Genomic DNA, 19211 nt, shown 5'->3' with positions numbered 1-19211 from the left:
GTATAACTCTGTTCTCATGTTGGAAAAGCTTACCCCTTTCACATTCATCCCTGATGCATGCATTATACCTTAAATAACTGCTCCTCTGGAATCTTCCTTCATGTTTTTCTGGAACTTAATTGAATACTTTATAGTCCATAGATGCCGTGACTCTTTCCATGTTTCTCTTGACTGGCATGACCTATGATTTCTATCTCGCGCTCTCTAACAACGTTGACTACCGTTGGTGATTGGACCTCTTTCTTTTCCTCTGATTCGACTTGGCATGCCTTAACTCTGATCAGGCTTTTCTAACCCTCTCTTAACTCTTCTCCTTCACTTCTCTTAACACTTTATTCTCAAAGTCAAAGGCGGTTTTGGTGGTTCTTCTTCTCCATCTTTCCTCTGCCTTGGCCCGCCGCTTAGCATATGACCGTGGTCGTGCTGTAACGCTGGTCCCCCACTCAATGGCTTAAGCAGTCCCCCCCCCTTCACATGCACAGGGGAGCGACTCAGAGGAGCACCGCCCAGGGCTGTTGGTTACAGAGGGCCACCTAACAAGGAGCCCCAGCGAGCCCTGCCCTCCCAGGATCCCACTGCTGCGGTTACGGCGGCGCCTGCAGGTGCAGCTGCAGCGACTGCCCCCATGTGTGGTGCAGTCGGTCATGCAGAGGGACGAGGAGTCGGATGACGAGTCTTCGCAGGAAGAGGAGATGACTGTTGTTAAAGAGGGAGAGCAACAACACAATCCCAGAATTGATCCCCATTATGTCCTTCATTCCCAGAATGCTGTGGAAAACATGTCAACAAACATCCTCACTGCGCTAACCAACAGACTCTCCCAAAAGGGCCACTTGAAGACCGGGACGCACAGGATCCGCGTGGACTTTAAGGTGTGTATCTCTCTCTCACACTCACTCACTCTTTCACTCCATCTCCCTCCCATATAAGCTTTCTTAAAAATGTGAAATTGTTTATTTTCTTATTAACTCATTGCCAACTGTCTTTCTCCTTTTCTTTGCCTCTCATCTACTCTTCATGAATGACTGCAAAATCATAGTTTATTAACTCACAATAACTTATTGTGTTTCTCTCCCAGGAGGACTGTGCCATCCAGAACGTGTGGTTGATGGGCGGTCTGAGTATCCTCACCTCCGTCCCCGTCACCCCTCAGCCTGTCTGTCTGCTCTGTGCCAGCAAAGGACACCATGAGGTAATCATGGAAAGGGATCCACAGATTATTCAGTGCCTGTGTTTGCAGTATTATCATTCAAATGATCACATTTCATTGATAGATAAGTATTACTCTGACCGTTTTGAGGAAAACAAATTAACTAGGAAGTACACAGGAGACTCCATAGGTTTACTGAATAGCAACACTGGGTTGTATGTGAAACAGTAGGTTTAGTGCAATATGTGTTCTCCTGATTTTGAGAGTTGACTGCCTTCTGCCTTTCCACCTTACCTCAGATGATCTACTGCCAGGTGTGCTGCGAACCCTTCCACAGCTTCTGCCTCTGGCCCGAAGAGCGCCCCCAGGAGAAGAACAAGGAGAACTGGTGCTGCCGCCGCTGCAAGTTCTGCCACGTGTGCGGCCGTAAGAGCAAGAACAACAAGGTGTGTGGGTGTGGTCAGGAAGATCTGAGGTTAAGTAGTCTGGTGGGTTTTTTTTCACCCCCACTTTCACATTTTAAGCGTACTATTACTTCCTTTAGCCTGTGTTGCAGTGCAAGAGGTGTCAGAACTGCTACCACCCCTCCTGTCTGGGACCCACCTACCCAAAGCCCATCAACTGTAAGATGCCCTGGGTAAGTACCAGGAATTTAACATCTATTACTGTTTAGCTTCTCTTCTCCCCATTCTGATTTACGACTGTTTTTCACTGTACTGTGGGTCAATACCATACAATGCAAGTGTATTGTCCAGTTTGCATAAGTGCCTTGCTCAAGGGCACAACAATAGTGGATTCCAGTAATGATCTGAAACCAGCAACCCTCAGGTCTCAGCCAGTTCATTTCCCACCTTTCTTCGCCCGGCCTGGGACAACCAGCGACCTTCAAGTTCTGGTCCATCTCTCTAACTTCTGGGCTACCTGCCCCCGTGTCCCAGGTGTGTATGACGTGTATCCGGTGTAAGAGCTGTGGAGTGACCCCAGGGAAGACCTGGGACATGGCCTGGAACCACGAGCAGGACCTCTGTCCCGACTGCAGCACCCTCCACAGCAAAGGTAGGACCTCAGTGAGTCACACAGAGACACATCACAAGTCAACCAAGGCAAGGTATACACAAACTCCAGGAACAGGCCAAGAAGAAAGGGATGAGAGCAGTTGCTTAGATGGACTGATACTTTGTCAGGATCTTACCATTATTTAGGGCTGACTCCAATCAGTCCACTGGTTGATTGTTAGGTTGATGGCTTGACCAAGATTATTAAAAAAAATTGAGCAGCAGCAAATACATTTTTTTTTTCTATGGCACACCAGACATCGATCTGATTCGCGCCCATCTCAGTGAACTAATCCATTGCGGAGGCCGAGACTAATCCATTGCGGATGGCACAGTCCAAGAAGGGGAGTGTGACTAAGATGCACAATCCACATCTCTCTCCTGAATGCGCTCTTTCCTGACAATTTGTGCACATTCATTGTTTCATAACATAATCGTTTGATTGTTAGTCTATCAATTCCCCATTAAATATATCACCAGTAGTACATTTACCGTTAATTCATATAATTTCTAATCTACAATGTTTGTTTATGGTCATTTCTGTTAATGCATTCAATATATTATTATTAGTCTTTTACCGTTCTGATTGTTGTGAACACGGTGTTTGCAGACGCACAACCTATGCTTATGAGAAACACGTTTTGGTTTATTTTATACCATTTACGGGTTTTGTGAATTCGGTCAATGACAATCAAGTGACAATCGAGGCTGAACAACATGGTTGAGGACGGAATAGCAGAATCTCCACATGAGACCTGGATGGAGTCTGAGAACAAAGTGAGCGAAATTATCTCAGAGAAATTGAAGATATATCAAATAAAGTTTTATTTGTCACATACACATGTTTAGCAGATGTTATTGCAGGTGTAGCGAAAAGCTTGTGTTTCTAGCTCCAACAGTGCAGAAATATCTAACAAGTAATATCTAACAATTTCACAACAATAAATACATATCTAAGTAAAAGAATGGAATGAAAAATATATGGACGAGCAATATCAGAGCGGCATAGAATAGAGTATTTTAACGACCGACAAACTCAGCAAAAAAAAAGTTATGTCCCCTTTTCAGGACCCTATCTTGTGAAGATAATTCGTGAAAATCCAAATAACTTCCCATATCTTCATTGTAAAGTGTTTAAACACCGATTCCCATGCTTAATTAATGAACATGCACTTGTGGAAAGGTCGTTAAAACCGGTTGGGGCTAGGGGGCAGTATTTGCACGGCCGGATAAAAAAACGTACCCGATTTTAAATCTGGTTACTACTCCTGCCCAGTAACTACAATATGCATATAATTAGTAGATTTGGATAGAAAACACTCTAAAGTTTCTAAAACTGTTTGAATGGTGTCTGTGAGTATAACAGAATTCATATGGCAGGCCAAAACCTGAGAAGATTCCATACAGGAAGTGCCCTGTCTGACAATTTGTTGTCCTTCTGTTGCATCTCTATCGAAAATACAGCATCTCTGCTGTAACGTGACATTTTATAAGGCTTCCATTGGCTCTCAGAAGGCGCCAGAAAGTGGAATGGGGTGTCTGCTCTCTCTGGGCGAAGAATAGCAGGAGAATTTGTGTGTGGTCAGCCTGGGGACAGTGACACTGGAGATGCGCTTTCATGAGAATTCTCCATTTTCTTTTCTTTCAGCCTTTGAATGAATACAACATCGCCGGTTGGAATATTATTGCTATTTTACGAGAAAAATAGCATAAAAATTGATTTTAAATGGCGTTTGACATGCTTCTAAGTACGGTAATAGAATATTTAGAATTTTTTTGTCACGAAATGCGCTCGCATAGTGACCTGAACGCACGAACAAAACAGAGCTATTTCAATATAACTATGGATTATTTGGAACCAAAACAACATTTGTTGTTGAAGTAGAAGTCCTGGGAGTGCATTCTGACGAAGAACAGCAAAGGTAATCCAATTTTTCTTATAGTAAATCTGAGTTTGGTGAGGGCCAAACTTGGTGGGTGTCAAATTAGCTAGCTGTGATGGCCGGGCTATCTACTCAGAATATTGCAAAATGTGCTTTCGCCGAAAAGCTATTTTAAAATCTGACACCGCGATTGCATAAAGGAGTTCTGTATCTATAATTATTAAAATAATTTATGTATTTTGTCAACGTTAATCGTGAGTAATTTAGTAAATTCACCGGAAGTTTTCGGTGGGTATGCTAGTTCTGAACATCACCTGCTAATGTAAAAAGCTGTTTTTTGATATAAATATGAACTTGATTGAACAAAACATGCATGTATTGTATAACATAATGTCCTAGGAGTGTCATCTGATGAAGATCATCAAAGGTTAATGCTGCATTTAGCTGTGGTTTTGGTTTTTGTGACAAATATGTTTGCTTTGAAAATGGCTGTGTGATTATTTTTGGCAGGGTACTCTCCTGACATAATCTAATGTTTTGCTTTCGCTGTAAAGCCTTTTTGAAATCGGACAATGTGGTTAGATTAACGAGAGTCTTGTCTTTTAAAATGGTGTAAAATAGTCGTATGTTTGAGAAATGGAAGTTATAGCATTTTTGAGTTATTTGTATTTCGCGCCACGTGATTCCACTGGCTGTGGACTAGGGTGGGACGGAAGTTGAGACACTAACAGCTTACAGACAGTTGGCAATTAAGGTCACAGTTATGAAAATTTAGGACACTAAAGAGGCCTTTCTACTGACTCTGAAAAACACCAAAATAAATATTCCCAGTGTCCCTGCTCATCTGTGTGAACGTGCCTTAGGCATGCTGCAAGGAGGCATGAGGACTGCAGATGTGGCCAGGGCAATAAATTGCAATGTCCGTACTGTGAGACACCTAAGACAGCGCTACAGGGAGACAGGACGGACAGCTGATCGTCCTCGCAGTGGCAGACCACGTGAAACAACACCTGCACAGGATCGGTACATCCGAAAATCACACCTGCGGGACAGGTACAGGATGGCAACAACAACTGCCCGAGTTACACCAGGAACGCACAATCCCTCCATCAGTGTTCAGACTGTCCGCAATAGGGTGAGAGAGGCTGGACTGAGGGCTGGTAGGCCTGTTGTAAAGGCAGGGCCTCACCAGACATCACCGGCAACAGCGTCGCCTATGGGCACAAACCCACCGTAGCTGGACCAGACAGGACTGGCAAAAAGTGCTCTTCACTGACGAGTCGCGGTTTTGTCTCACCAGGGATGATGTTCGGACTCGCGTTTATTGTAGAAGGAATGAGCGTTACACCAAGGCCTGTACTCTGGAGCGGGATCGATTTGGAGGTGGAGGGTCCGTCATGGTCTGGGGCGGTGTGTCACAGCATCATCGGACTGAGCTTGTTGTCATTGCAGGCAATCAACGCTGTGCGTTACAGGGAAGACATCCTCCTCCCTCACGTGGTACCCTTCCTGCAGGCTCATCCTGACATGACCCTATAGCATGACAATGCCACCAGTCATACTGCTCGTTCTGTGCGTGATTTCCTGCAAGACAGGAATGTCAGTGTTCTGCCACAGTCAGCGAAGAGCCCGGATCTCAATCCCATTGAGCACGTCTGGAGCTGTTGGATCGGAGGTTGGGGGCTAGGGCCATTCCCCCCCAGAAATGTCCGGGAACTTGCAGGTCCCTTGGAAGAGTGGGGTAACATCTCACAGTAAGAACTGCCAAATCTGGTGCAGTCCATGAGGAGGAGAGACACTGCAGTACTTAAGGCAGCTGGTGGCCACACCAGATACTGACTGTTACTTTAGATTTTTTGGACCCCCCCCCCCTTTATTCAGGGACACTTGCTCAGTTTGTCTCAGTAGTTATTTTCATACAAATATTTACACATGTTAAGTTTGCTGAAAATAAACGCAGTTGACAGTGAGAGGATGTTTATTTATTTTGCTGAGTTTATATTTACAATATTCAATTGTTACCATATAATAACAATAGCCTTAAACTATACGTTTTTTAAGTTTCACTAATACATTCTAATTAACTTAATCATTGACACACTCATCACTATTGTCATTGGTTGCACTAATTGCACTGTTTGTCTATATAACCTGGTTCAAGTACTCATGACATTACCCCGAAGAAGGCACAGTGATGCCAGAATGTTGGTAAATACCCAATAAATTACTAGGAGTTTATATATGGATCGTGCGACTCTTTATTTTTATAGTTTATTCGCCGTTAGAAGCACCACCACACAAAATACTTTTTCTGGGGGTCCGCAAGTAAATTTTTTATTCTCCAATCATGGAAGCTGCCGAAGCGCGTGGGGACATTGCTTACATTCGCTTTGACAGTGTCATTGTCCACCCTCCCTCCCAGAAGCCTGGAAGGGATGAGAGAGCCAAGCCTATGGGTTTGTAGCATCAACCTCGCAGCGCGCATACCAATTGATTATAACCTCTTAAGGATCTGCCCCTTTTTTTCAATTTTCACCTAAAATGACATGCCCAAATCTAACTGCCTGTAGCTCAAGGCCTGAAGCAAGGACATGCATATTCTTGATACCATTTGAAAGGAAACATTTTTAAGTTTGTGGAAATGTTAAATGAATGTAGGAGAATATATAACACATTTGATCTGGAAAAAGATAATAAATAAAAACTTTGTACAAAAAAAAATGAAATGCAAGAGAAAGGCAATAATGTATTATTCCAGCCCAGGTGCAATGTAGATTTTGGCCACTAGATGGCAGCAACGTATGTGCAACGTTTTAGACTGATCCAACGAACCATTGCATTTCTGTTTAAAATATTGAATGAAGACTGCCCTAATGTGCCCAATTTGGTTTATTAATACATTTTCAGGTTCCTAACTGTGCGCTCTCCTCAAACAATAGCATGGTATTTTCACTATAATAGCTACTTTAAATTGGACAGTGCAGTTAGATAACTTTAATAAAAATGTTTCAGCCAATATCAGATATGTCTGTCCTGGGAAATGTTCTTGTTACTTACAACTTCATGCTAATCACATTAGCCTACGTTAGCTCAACCGTCCCGACCCGCCGATCCCCTAGAGGTATTAATGGACTGCTGAATTTATATATTTTTTTCTCTTGCTTTGTTTGCTCTTTTCCATACTATCTCTGATAAGCTACTCAGGAAGGGCTGAAAATAGCCCATATTAATATATGTAGCCTTAGAAATAAGATTCATATAATCAATAACTTGCGAACATCAGATAACATTCATAAATTAGCCATTTCTGAGATGCATTTAGATAATTCATTTGATACAGCAGTAGCAATACAAGGATATAACATCTATAGAAGAGACAGAAATGCTTATGAGGCAGGTGTTTAGAAGATCTTATGTCAAGTGTTATTGAAGTGTTGCAGGTTCACTTGGCACAGCTAAAGCCTTTTCTTTTAGCAATTGGTGGCCTATAGCAACACTCTAACAGTATCTAAATAATGTGTGTGAAATGCTTGTGATGTTAACAGAGGTCTACTTTCATGGGGACCTGCATATTGACTGGTTTTCTTCAAGCTGTCCGCTCAAGAGGAAGCTTTTGTATTATGTCATGTTTTGTTTGGACCCCAGGAAGAGTAGCTGCTGCTTTTGCAACAGCTAATAGGGATCCTAATAAAATACCAATAAAGAAGTAGGCCTATGGCTACATGACCTGCGCGCAAATGTAGGCATATAAATGTGCCCATTTGCGGACCTGATGGTATTTCTGATTGGCTTGACGGACCACCACTAATGAGCTGTGGTGCTTCTCAAAGTAATGTTTTCTTCACCTCAAACAGTAAAGCAAGCAGTCTGTTTTTACATCCATTGATTGAGGAACTATTGTCAATGTATTGAAAAAAAATCTTTCCAGCTCTTTCCCTTTTTGATAACTACTCGGCATGAAAGTGTAAATTGTCATGCTCTGATCCAGTGGAAGCGTCATAAAATAGTCCTTTCTGATGACCTCTTATCCCTTGTGCAAATAGCCTACAGCTGTGTCTGTCCCAAGAAACTGAAGGCCCAGAATCGTTTTTACAATGTTGCAACTTGTGCGGACCCAAGTTGTTAGTTGATACAATGTTTTAAGTTCGTTGCGGACATGTGATTTATAGGATATTCATTTTTAGCAGGATATTTCTACCTGCAGGCTGCAATGTTTTGATTTGTTGGCTTTATGAAGACTATTTTTACGTACTGTAATTGGCAATATGTTTGTTTTTAAGGTTTGTCACTTTCACTTAGATTTGGATATAATTTGTATTAACTACATGACAATGATTTTGAGATGCGTTGATGTTATAAATTAAATGAAACTGTTCCATGAAAATGTGTATATGAAAACCATAACTGGGGCCTCCCAAGTGGCGCAGCGGTTTAAGGCACTGCAGCAGACCCAGGTTCGATCCCAGGCTGTGTCACAACCGGCCGTGAACGGGAGTACCATAGGGCGGCTCGCAATTGGCCCAGCGTTGTCTGGTTTAGGGGGTGGCTCGCAATTGGCCCAGCGTTGTCTGGTTTAGGGGACGGTTTGCCTTGAGCTCATATTTGCAGCAATGAGACGAGATCTGAATTGGATACCATGAAATGGGGGGGGTAAAAAAAACTTCAGGAGAGTAATCGCAGAATCTGCAAAAGCCAGCAGGAGCAGAAGGATGGTCAGGTTAAGGTTTATTTATTTGTATTATTTTGATCTCTGGCTTCCTCGAGTCATTTGTCTTATTTAATCAGAGTGCTTAAAGCATCAGACAAGCGCAATACATACAGTGCATTCAAGGTTTTCAGAACCCTTCCACATTTTGTTACGTTACAACCTTATTCGAAAATGTATTTAAAAACATTGTTTACTCAATCTACACACAATGCCCCATAATGACAAAGCAAAAACAGGGTTTGACATTTTTGCAAAAGTACAGTACCAGTCAAGAGTTTTTCTTTATTTTTACTATTTTCTAGATTGTAGAGTTATAGTGGAGACTTCAAAACCATGACATAACACATATGGAATCATGTATCATGTAGTAACATCATATCATATAGTAACCCAAAAAGTTTTTTACATTTTAGGTTCTTCAAAGTAGCCACCCTTTGCCTTGATAACAGCATTGCACACTCTTGGCATTCTTTCAACCAGCTTCACCTGGAATGCTTTTCCAACAGTCTTGAAGGAGTTCCCACATATTCTGAGCACTTGTTGGCTGCTTTTCCTTCACTCTGCGGTCCAACTCATCCCAAACCAATCTCAATTGGGTTGAGGTCGGGTGATTGTGGAGGCCAGGTCATTTGATGCAGCACTCTATCACTCTCCTTGGTAAAATAGCCCTTACACAGCCTGGAGATGTGTTGGTTCATTGTCCTTTTTAAAAACAAATGATAGTCCCACTTAAGCGCAAACCAGATGGGATGGCGTATTGGTGCAGAATGCTGTGGTAGCCATGCTAGTTAAGTGTGCCTTGAATTCTAAATAAATCACTGACAGTGTCGCCAGCAAAGCACCGTCACACCTCCATGCTTCACGGTGGGAACCACACATGCGTAGATCATCCGTTCACATACTCTGTGTCTCACAAAGACATGTCGGTTGGAAGCAAAAATCTCAAATTTGGACTCAGCAGACCTAAGGACAGATTTCCACCGGTCTAATGTCAATTGCTCGTGTTTCTTGGCCCAAGAAAGTTTCTTCTTATTGGTGTTCTCTAGTGGTTTCTTTGCAGAAATTTGACCATGAAGCCCTGATTTCAGAGTCTCCTCTGAACAGTTAATATTGAGCTGTGTCTGTTACTTGAATGTAGTGAAGCATTTATTTTGGCTGCAATGTCTGAGGCTGCTAACTCTAATGAACTTATCCTCTGCAGCAGAGAACTCTGGGTCTTCATTTCCTGTGGCGGTCCTCATGAGAGCCAGTTTCATCATAGCACTTGGTTTTTGTGACTGCACTTGAAGGAACCTTCAAAGTTCTTCGAATTTTCTGGATTGACTGGCCATGTCTTAAAGTAAGGATGGACTGTTTCTCTTTGCTTATTTGAGCAGTTCTTGCCATAAAATGTACTTGGTCTTTTACCAAATATGGTTATCTTCTGTATACCACCCCTACCTTGTCCCAACACAACTGATTTGGCTAACAAGGCACACCTGTTAATTGAAATGCATTCCAGGTGACTACTTCATGATGCTGGTTGAGAGAATGCCAAGACTCATCAAGGCAAAGGGTGACTACTTTGAAGAATCTCAAATATAAAATATATATTGATTTAACACTTTTTTGAGGGTACTACATGATTCAATATGTGTTATTTCATAGTTTGACGTCTTCACTATTATTCTTGAGCTCGGGTGCATCCTGTTTCCATTGATCATCCTTGAGATGTTTCTACAACTTGATTGGAGTCCACCTGCGTTAAATTCAATAGATTTGACATGATTTGGAAAGGAACACACCCATCTATGTAAGGTCCCACAGTTAAATAAAGGTTACAATTTCAATAGATTACCTGATAATTAAGACAATACAGTTTTAAAATACATTTTACAATAAGGCTGTAATGTAACAATGTGGAAAAAGTCAAGTGGTCTTAATACTTTCTGAATGCACTGTATAGGTTAATTTGATTTCAACTGTTTTTATTTCGATCTTTCAAACCCCTACTGACATTTTTTAAATGTATTTAATCATTGATTACTTTAGTACATCTGATTTTGTTGTTTCTTATTTGTTTTACAAGGGAACTTCTGCACCATCTGCTCCAAGTGTTACGAGGAGAAGGACCACAACAGCCAGATGATGGAGTGCTCCAGGTGTAGCCACTGGGTACATTCTAAATGTGAAGGACTCTCTGGTGAGTGTCACTGTCTTTATCAAGGGGATGTACAACAGGGGTGGCCAACACTCATTAGTGTTACTGGGTATGCAGGTGTTTGCTCTAGCCCTATACAAACACACCATATCCAGCTAATCAAGGTTCCAAGGAACATCTCATTGGTAGAATCAGGTGGGTTGGATATAAGAGCTGGAACCAAATCCTGCAGGAGGGTAGTTCTCCAGGCGAAGGGGTGATCACCCCTGTTAACAGTATGTGTAGGGGAAGATGCCACCTCAAATATTTCATTTTATTTAGCCTTTATTTAACTAGGCAAGTCAGTTAAAAACAAATTCTTATTTACAATGACGGCATGTACTGGCCTAACCTGGACGACGCTGGGCCGATTGTTCAGGCAGGCCTTAACTTAAGGGATCAGAACAACTATCTCACGATAAACTGCCAGCAGCATACCACCCTGCATCCCACTGCTGGCTTGCTTCTGAAGCTAAGCAGGTTTGGTCCCTGGATGGGAGACCAGGTGCTGCTGGAAGTGGTGTTGGAGGGCCAGTAGGAGGCACTCTTTCCTCTGGTCTAAAAAATATCCCAATGCCCCAGGGCAGTGTAGGGTGCCGTCTTTTGGATGGAACGTTAAACGGGTGTCCTGACTCTCTCTGAGGTCATTAAAGATCCCATTGCACTTATCGTAAGAGTATGGGTGTTAACCCCGGTGTCCTGGCTAAATTCCCAATCTGGCCCTCATACCATCACGGCCACCTAATCAACCCCAGCTTACAATTGGCTCATTCATCCCCCTCCTATCCCCTGAAACTATTCCCCAGGCTGTAAATGAGAATGTGTTCTCAGTCAACTTACTTGGTAAAATAACGGTTGAATAAATAAATAAAAACACTCCATTACATTGAAGTGCTGCTTCTCTTCTGTCTCCCAGATGACCTGTATGAGATCATGTTCAGCCTGCCAGAGAGCGTAGTATATTCCTGTACACGCTGCAGCCAATCACAGCCCAGATTCTGGAAGGAGGAACTGAAGGAAAGGCTGAGGGCGGGGCTAGAGAATGTGCTGACCAACCTCCTCTCTGACTCCTCCGCCCAGCACCTGATTACCTGCAGAGAGGTAATGTCTGCCGCCATCACAGTAAAGACATCAAGTAGTCACGAGTCAGATACTCGTAACATACTCTCTCACTTTCATAACATGGCTTTTCTCTATCCAAAATCAAGTATAAAAAGTATTTAACTTTTACACGTTTAGACTGTCTTATGGATTGTATATCCCTGACCCTCTGACGGCGGTCTCCATTTTATTGTACTATGCTGTTCTTTTGTTTTCTGCAGTGTGAGGAATCCACGGAACTAAATGCTTTCAGGGACCAACAGCAGCCCATCTGCGACCTACATGCCGTGGGTCAAAAATGTACAGGCGGCCAGTACACTTCACTGGTGAGAGACCCCAGTCCTTTATAAACATTTGAATTATGTCACATGAAAACTATTAAGACCTAGAGGTTGTTAATTTTGCTCTCATGGCATCAATGTTCCACTGTGAATCATGTAGCTCTTTTTAGACCACAATCACATCACTTCGTATACAATTTGGTCATTTAGCAGATGCTCTTATAGATGTTCTAATGGGAGGGAAGACTCCATACAGTAAATTGAATCTCACATATATTGTACAACAATACATCCGTCTCCTTAACTTGACACCTGTTTTTCCTGCTCTTGTCTACCAATCAGAAATCATTCCATGAGGATGTTGTCATGGTGATGAGGAAGTGGCTAAAGGAAGAGGAGTCTCTCCCTGAGGACCTGAGGCCCACCTGTTTGGCCAGGTCTCACTACCTGAAGGTTAGTAGAAAGACCTTTCCTCCATTAATGCTATAGACATTTGTTATGGGCCATATTGTGCCATATAATTTATATTGTTTATTTGCATTTTTACTCTATTTTAGAGCTGTTTTATATTTTATTAATTGCCTCAATTAATAAAACAGAATAAAATAACTCTAAAAGGATATTTTTGTGTATGAACCCCTTGCATATTGCCTCTCTTTAACAATGTATAAAGATCACACACTGAGTGCATTCGGAAAGTATTCAGACCCCTTCCCTTTATCTAAATGTTATGTTACAGCCTTATTCTAAATTGTATTACATAGATTTACAATACCCCATAATGACAAAGCGAAAACAGGTTTTTAGATTAAAAAAAAATGTACATAAGTATTCAGACCCTTTGCTATGAGACTCAAAATTGAGCTCAGGTGCATCCTGTTTCCATTGATCATCCTTGAGATGTTTCTACATCTTGATTGGTGTCCACCTGTGATAAATTAAATTGATTGGACATTATTTGGAAAGGCACACCTGTCTATGTAAGGTCCCACTGTTGACAGTGCATGTCAGAAGCAAAAACCAAGCCATGAGGTCGGAGGAATTATCCGTAAAGCTCAGAGACCGGATCATGTCGCGGCACAGATCTGGGGAAGGGTACCAAAATTGTCTGCAGCGTTGAAGGTCCCCAAGAATACAGTGGCCTCCATCATTCTTAAATGGAAGAAGTTTGGCTCCACCAACGCTCTTCCTAGAGCTGGCTTCCTGGGGAAACTGAGCAATTGGGGGAGAAGGGCCTTCAAGATCGCGAAGGTCACTCTGACAGAGCTCCAGAGTTCCACTGTGGAGATGGGAGAACCTTCCAGAAGGACAACCATCTCTGCAGCACTCCACCAATCAGGCCTTTGTGGTAGAGTGGCCAGACAGAAGCCACTCAGTAAAATGCACGTGACAGCCCGCTTGGAGTTTGCCAAAAGGAACCTAAAGGACTCTCAGACCGTGAGAAACAAGATTCTCTGGTCTGATGAAACCAAGATTCAACTCTTTGGCCTGAATGCAAAGGGTCACATCGGGAGGAAATCTGGCACCTTCCCTACGGTGACGCATGGTGGTGGCAGCGTCATCCTGTGGAGATGTTTTTCAGCAGCAGGGACTAGGAGACTAGTTAAGTACAGAGCAATCCTTGATTGAAAACCTGCTCCAGAGCGCTCAGGACCTCAGACTGGGGCGAAGGTTCACCTTCCAACGGGATAACAACCCCAAGTACACAGCCAAGACAACGCAGGAGTGGCTTCGGGACAAGTCTCTGAATGTCCTTGAGTGGCGTAGCCAGAGCCTGGACTTGGACCCGATTGAACATCTCTGGAGAGACCTGAAAATGGCTGTGCAGCGATGTTCCCCAGCCAACCTGACAGAGCTTGAGAAGATCTGCAGAGAATGATGAGAGAAGTTCCTCAAATATAGGTGTGCCAAGCTTATAGTGTCATACCCAAGAAAGGGAAAGAAAAGGGGGGATACCTAGTCAGTTGTACAACTGAATGCATTCAACTGAAATGTGTCTTCCGCATTTAACTCAACCCCTCTCAATCAAAGAAGACTCAAGGCTGTAATCTCCGCCAAAGGTGCTTAAACAAATTACTGAGTAAAGGGTCTGAATACTTATGTAAATGTGATATTTAAGTTTTTGTTATATATTTCAAAAAAACTGTTTTTGCTTTGTCTTTATGGGGTATTTTGTATAGATTGAGGGGAAAAAAACTATTTTAATGCATTTTATAATAATGCTGTAACGTAACAAAATGTGGAAAAAGTCAAGGTGTCTGAATAGTCTTCGAATGCACTGTATCTATGTCCTTTCAGTTGCTGGAGGAGACTTTCAGTTGGTTTCATAGCCAGGATCAGAAAATGTGGGACCCAATCTCCAAAGATTTCCCAAGGTGAATGGATACACTATGTGTAGACCGTATGACGGTGTATGTTATTGATTTTGATATTGTTCTTTCTCACATTTCCACCAATAAGACAAAAGGGGGAATCTCCCTGAACAAACTAACTATGACAATAAATAGTTTTGCCTTCAGAAAGATAAAGCAGGCATAGAATACTTATTTTTGAAAAGCAAGCAAAGAATACTTTAAAAAAAAGCAACACCTTGGCCTGAATGGAAAGCAAAGGCTAGCTTTTTCAAACAGAAATTTGCATCCTGTAGCACAAACTCCAAAATGTTCTGGGACACTGTAAAGTCCATTTGAGAATAAGAGCACCTCCTCCCAGCTGCCCACTGGAATGAGGCTAGGAAACACTGTCACCACCGATAAATCTACGATTGTCGAGAAGTTCAATAAGCATTTTTCTACGGCTGGCCTTGCTTTCCACCTGGCTACACCTACTCTGGTCAACAGCTCCGCACCCCCCACAGCAACTTGCCCAAGCCTCCCCCATTTCTCCTTCACCCAAATCCAGATAGCTGATGTTCTGAAAGAGCTGCAAAATCTACACCCCTACAAATCAGCTGGGCTAGACAATCTGGACCCTCTCCTTCTAAAATGATCCGCCGCAATTGTTGCAACCCCTATTACTAGCCTGTTCAACCTCTTTCGTATCGTCTGAGATCGTCAAAGATTGGAAAGCTGCCGTGGTAATCCCCATCTTCAAAGGGAAGACACTCTAGACCCAAACTGTTACAGACCTATATCTATCCTACCCTGCCTTTAACAAACAAATCACCGACCATTTCGAATCCCACCGTACCTTCTCCACTATGCAATCTGGTTTCAGACTCATATTACGCATCTCCGATACAAAATTTAATCTAGAATCGGCTTCCTATATCGCAACAAAGCATCCTTCACTTATGCTGCCAAACCTACCCTCGTAAAACTGACCATCCTACCGATCCTCGACTTCGGTGATGTCATCTATAAAATAGCCTTGAACACTCTACTCAACAAACTGGATGCAGTCTATCACAGTGCCATCCATTTTGTCACCAAAGCCCCATACACTACCCACCATTGCGACCTGTACGCTCTCGTTGGTTGGCCCTCGCTTCATACTCGTCGCCAAACCCACTGGCTACAGGTCATCTACAAGTCTCTGCTAGGTAAAGCCCCGCCTTATCTCAGCTCACTGGTCACCATAGCAGCACCCACTCGTAGCACGCGCTCCAGCAGGTATATCTTACTGGTCACCCTCCAAAGCCAATTCCTCCTTTGGTCGTCTTTCCTTCCAGTTCTCTACTGCCAATGACTGGAACGAACTGCAAAAATCTCTGAAGCTGGAGACGCACATTTACATTTAAGTCATTTAGCAGACGCTCTTATCCAGAGCGACTTACAAATTGGTGCATTCACCTTATGATATCCAGTGGAACAACCACTTTACAATAGTGCATCTAAATCTTTTTTAGGGGGGGGGGGCGGGGGTTAGAAGGATTACTTTATCCTATCCCAGGTATTCCTTAAAGAGGTGGGGTTTCAGGTGTCTCCGGAAGGTGGTGATTGACTCCGCTGTCCTGGCATCGTGAGGGAGCTTGTTCCACCATAGGGGTGCCAGAGCAGCGAACAGTTTTGACTGGGCTGAGCGGGAACTGTGCTTCCTCAGAGGTAGGGGGGCCAGCAGGCCAGAGGTGGATGAGCGCAGTGCCCTCGTTTGGGTGTAGGGACTGATCAGAGCCTGAAGGTACGGAGGTGCCGTTCCCCTCACGGCTCCGTAGGCAAGCACCATGGTCTTGTAGCGGATGCGAGCTTCAACTGGAAGCCAGTGGAGAGAGCGGAGGAGCGGGGTGACGTGAGAGAACTTGGGAAGGTTGAACACCAGACGGGCTGCGGCGTTCTGGATGTGTTGTAGGGGTTTAATGGCACAGGCAGGGAGCCCTGCCAACAGCGAGTTGCAGTAATCCAGACGGGAGATGACAAGTGCCTGGATTAGGACCTGCGCCGCTTCCTGTGTGAGGCAGGGTTGTACTCTGCGAATGTTGTAGAGCATGAACCTACAGGATCGGGTCACCGCCTTGATGTTAGTGGAGAACGACAGGGTGTTGTCCAGGGTCACGCCAAGGTTCTTAGCACTCTGAGAGGAGGACACAATGGAGTTGTCAACCGTGATGGCGAGATCATGGAACGGGCAGTCCTTCCCCGGGAGGAAAAGCAGCTCCGTCTTGCCGAGGTTCAGCTTGAGGTGGTGATCCGTCATCCACACTGATATGTCTGCCAGACATGCAGAGATGCGATTCACCACCTGGTTATCAGAAGGGGGAAAGGAGAAGATTAATTGAGTGTCGTCTGCATAGCAATGATAGGAGAGACCATTTGAGGATATGACAGAGCCAAGTGACTTGGTGTATAGCGAGAATAGGAGAGGGCCTAGAACAGAGCCCTGGGGGACACCAGTGGTGAGAGCACGTGGTGCGGAGACAGATTCTCGCCACTCCACCTGGTAGGAGCGACCTGTCAGGTAGAACGCAATCCAAGCGTGGGCCGCGCCGGAGATGCCCAACTCGGAGAGGGTGGAGAGGAGGATCTGGTGGTTCACAGTATCAAAGGCAGCAGATAGGTCTAGAAGGATGAGAGCAGAGGCGAGAGAGTTAGCTTTAGCAGTGCGGAGAGCCTCCGTGACACAGAGAAGAGCAGTCTCAGTTGAATGACCAGTCTTGAAACCTGACTGATTTGGATCAGTCAGGTTTAAGCACCAGCTGTCAGAGCAGCTCACAGATCACTGCACCTGTACATAGCCCATCTGTAAACAGCCCATCTATCTATCTACCTACCTCATCCCCATACTGTATTTATTTATTTATTTATTTATTTATCTTGCTTCTATGCACCCCAGTATCTCTACTTGCACATTCATCTTCTGCACATCTACCATTCCAGTGTTTAATTGCTATATTGTAATTACTTCGCCACCATGGCTTGTTTATTGCCTTAACTTACATCATTTGCACTCACTGTATATAGACTTTTTGTTTTCTTTTTTTCTACTGTATTATTGAGTGTATGTTTTGTTTATTCCATGTGTAACTCTGTGTTGTTGTATGTGTCGAATTGCTATGCTTTATCTTGGCCAGGTCGCAGTTGCAAATGAGAACTTGTTCTCAACTAGCCTACCTGGTTAAATAAATAAGTTAATTAATTAATTTTAAAAAGGCTCTGTTGCTGAACAAGTCTCCCCCCCCTTTCCTTCTGTCTCAGTGGTATGCTCCCTGAGGCAGTTCTTCCACCCTCTAAGGAGCACAGCTATGCACAGTGGCTGGAGAGGACATACCAAGTTACCAGGGGCTCAGGGTGCCTCCAGCAGGGGAACAGCATCCCTTCCCTGTACTCAGTCACCACCCATCAGTCCCGGGCTCTGTTGAGCCTCCCACTCAAATCCCAAGGTATGGAGTCTTTGGCTGTCTCAAATAGGGGGTCTGGTCATAGGCATAGGGCTCTGGTCAACAGTAGTGCATTATATAGTGCAGTAGTGCATTATATTATATATCTATCACTCCCTCTGTAAGCCTATGTCCTGTCTCAAAGCAGACATGTAACCCCATTCACCGGCACAAGAAGATGTTTGTTGTGCGTAAAGTAATTGAGTACAAGGACTGATGGTGATCTAGCTTTTTACTTCATCCTAACAACTTAAATCAATTCAATGATTAATGAATGTGTTTGGTCTATCTTGAGTAGATACACATTGTGCTCTAACCGGGGCCCTGGAACTTGACTGGACCAAAGATGAGAGGCAGTGTGCACTCTGCCAACAATGTGGAGACGCCACACCCAACGTGAGTTTCCCTCCCCCCTCTGTAATGATCCCACACAGTAATTGTATTGATAAGGAGACGGGACACCGTTGTGTTAACTTCAGAAACATCTTTCCTAAGATAAAACCATAAATAGAGCATTATGGGTACTGTAGTACAGTGTTCCTCAACTCCGGTCCTTGAGTATCTCAAACAGAACGTAACTTGATGACTATAACTACTGTTCCATGAAGAAGGGAAACGAGGTACAACACACTATAGGGGAGTCACACTCTCGTTACTTCGGTTGAAGGATCTACAATCGCCTGAAATCCACACCTTGCTGGAAGCCCCGCCTTCCACAGGTGATAAGCGTGAGGCTCCGATTAATTCCTTCACTGAGCCCAGGAACGGGCGGTGTGGGGCTGAACAGGAGTTGTATCTCGTTTCCCTCCTTCAGGAAACAGTAGTTATAGTCATAATTTTACGTTCCCTTTCATTCAGTCAACTTCAGTACAACATAGTATGGGGATATATAATCACGCCCCAAGCTGAGCCCAACGGATACTAAATTAAACTGCCCGTGGCAGACCACCCAGACCTGACCCTGTCAGATGCGGCAGTCTGGGTATCGTGCGCGCTGCCTAGTGACTTTCCCCGTCCCAGCCGTAAGCACACTGGGCTGCAC

The 19211-nt window shown here is 43.7% G+C and overlaps 1 protein-coding gene across 4 annotated transcripts in view; it reads left to right on the top strand.

Annotated features, from left to right (window-relative positions):
* LOC106570121 (histone-lysine N-methyltransferase 2B) overlaps window positions 1-19211 on the top strand; it is a 96671-nt gene that overhangs the window by 34132 nt on the left and 43328 nt on the right. For 3 of the 4 annotated variants that reach the window (XM_014142151.3, XM_082961067.1, XM_082961066.1), the window contains 12 exons: window positions 765-872; window positions 1079-1192; window positions 1450-1596; window positions 1695-1787; window positions 2089-2206; window positions 10865-10978; window positions 11892-12076; window positions 12298-12402; window positions 12700-12810; window positions 14656-14732; window positions 17988-18172; window positions 18468-18565. In XM_014142151.3, the coding sequence (XP_013997626.3) occupies window positions 765-872; window positions 1079-1192; window positions 1450-1596; window positions 1695-1787; window positions 2089-2206; window positions 10865-10978; window positions 11892-12076; window positions 12298-12402; window positions 12700-12810; window positions 14656-14732; window positions 17988-18172; window positions 18468-18565 (1455 nt within the window). The remainder of the gene's footprint in view (window positions 1-764; window positions 873-1078; window positions 1193-1449; window positions 1597-1694; window positions 1788-2088; window positions 2207-10864; window positions 10979-11891; window positions 12077-12297; window positions 12403-12699; window positions 12811-14655; window positions 14733-17987; window positions 18173-18467; window positions 18566-19211) is intronic. The other variant, XM_014142152.3, reaches the window with a different exon arrangement.

This window comes from Salmo salar, chromosome 14, assembly GCF_965601325.2.
Source record: "Salmo salar chromosome 14, fSalSal1, whole genome shotgun sequence".
Lineage (NCBI taxonomy): Eukaryota > Metazoa > Chordata > Actinopteri > Salmoniformes > Salmonidae > Salmo > Salmo salar.
The sequence above is the reverse complement of the archived record's forward strand: the minus strand, read 5'-3'. Positions and strand labels throughout refer to the sequence as shown.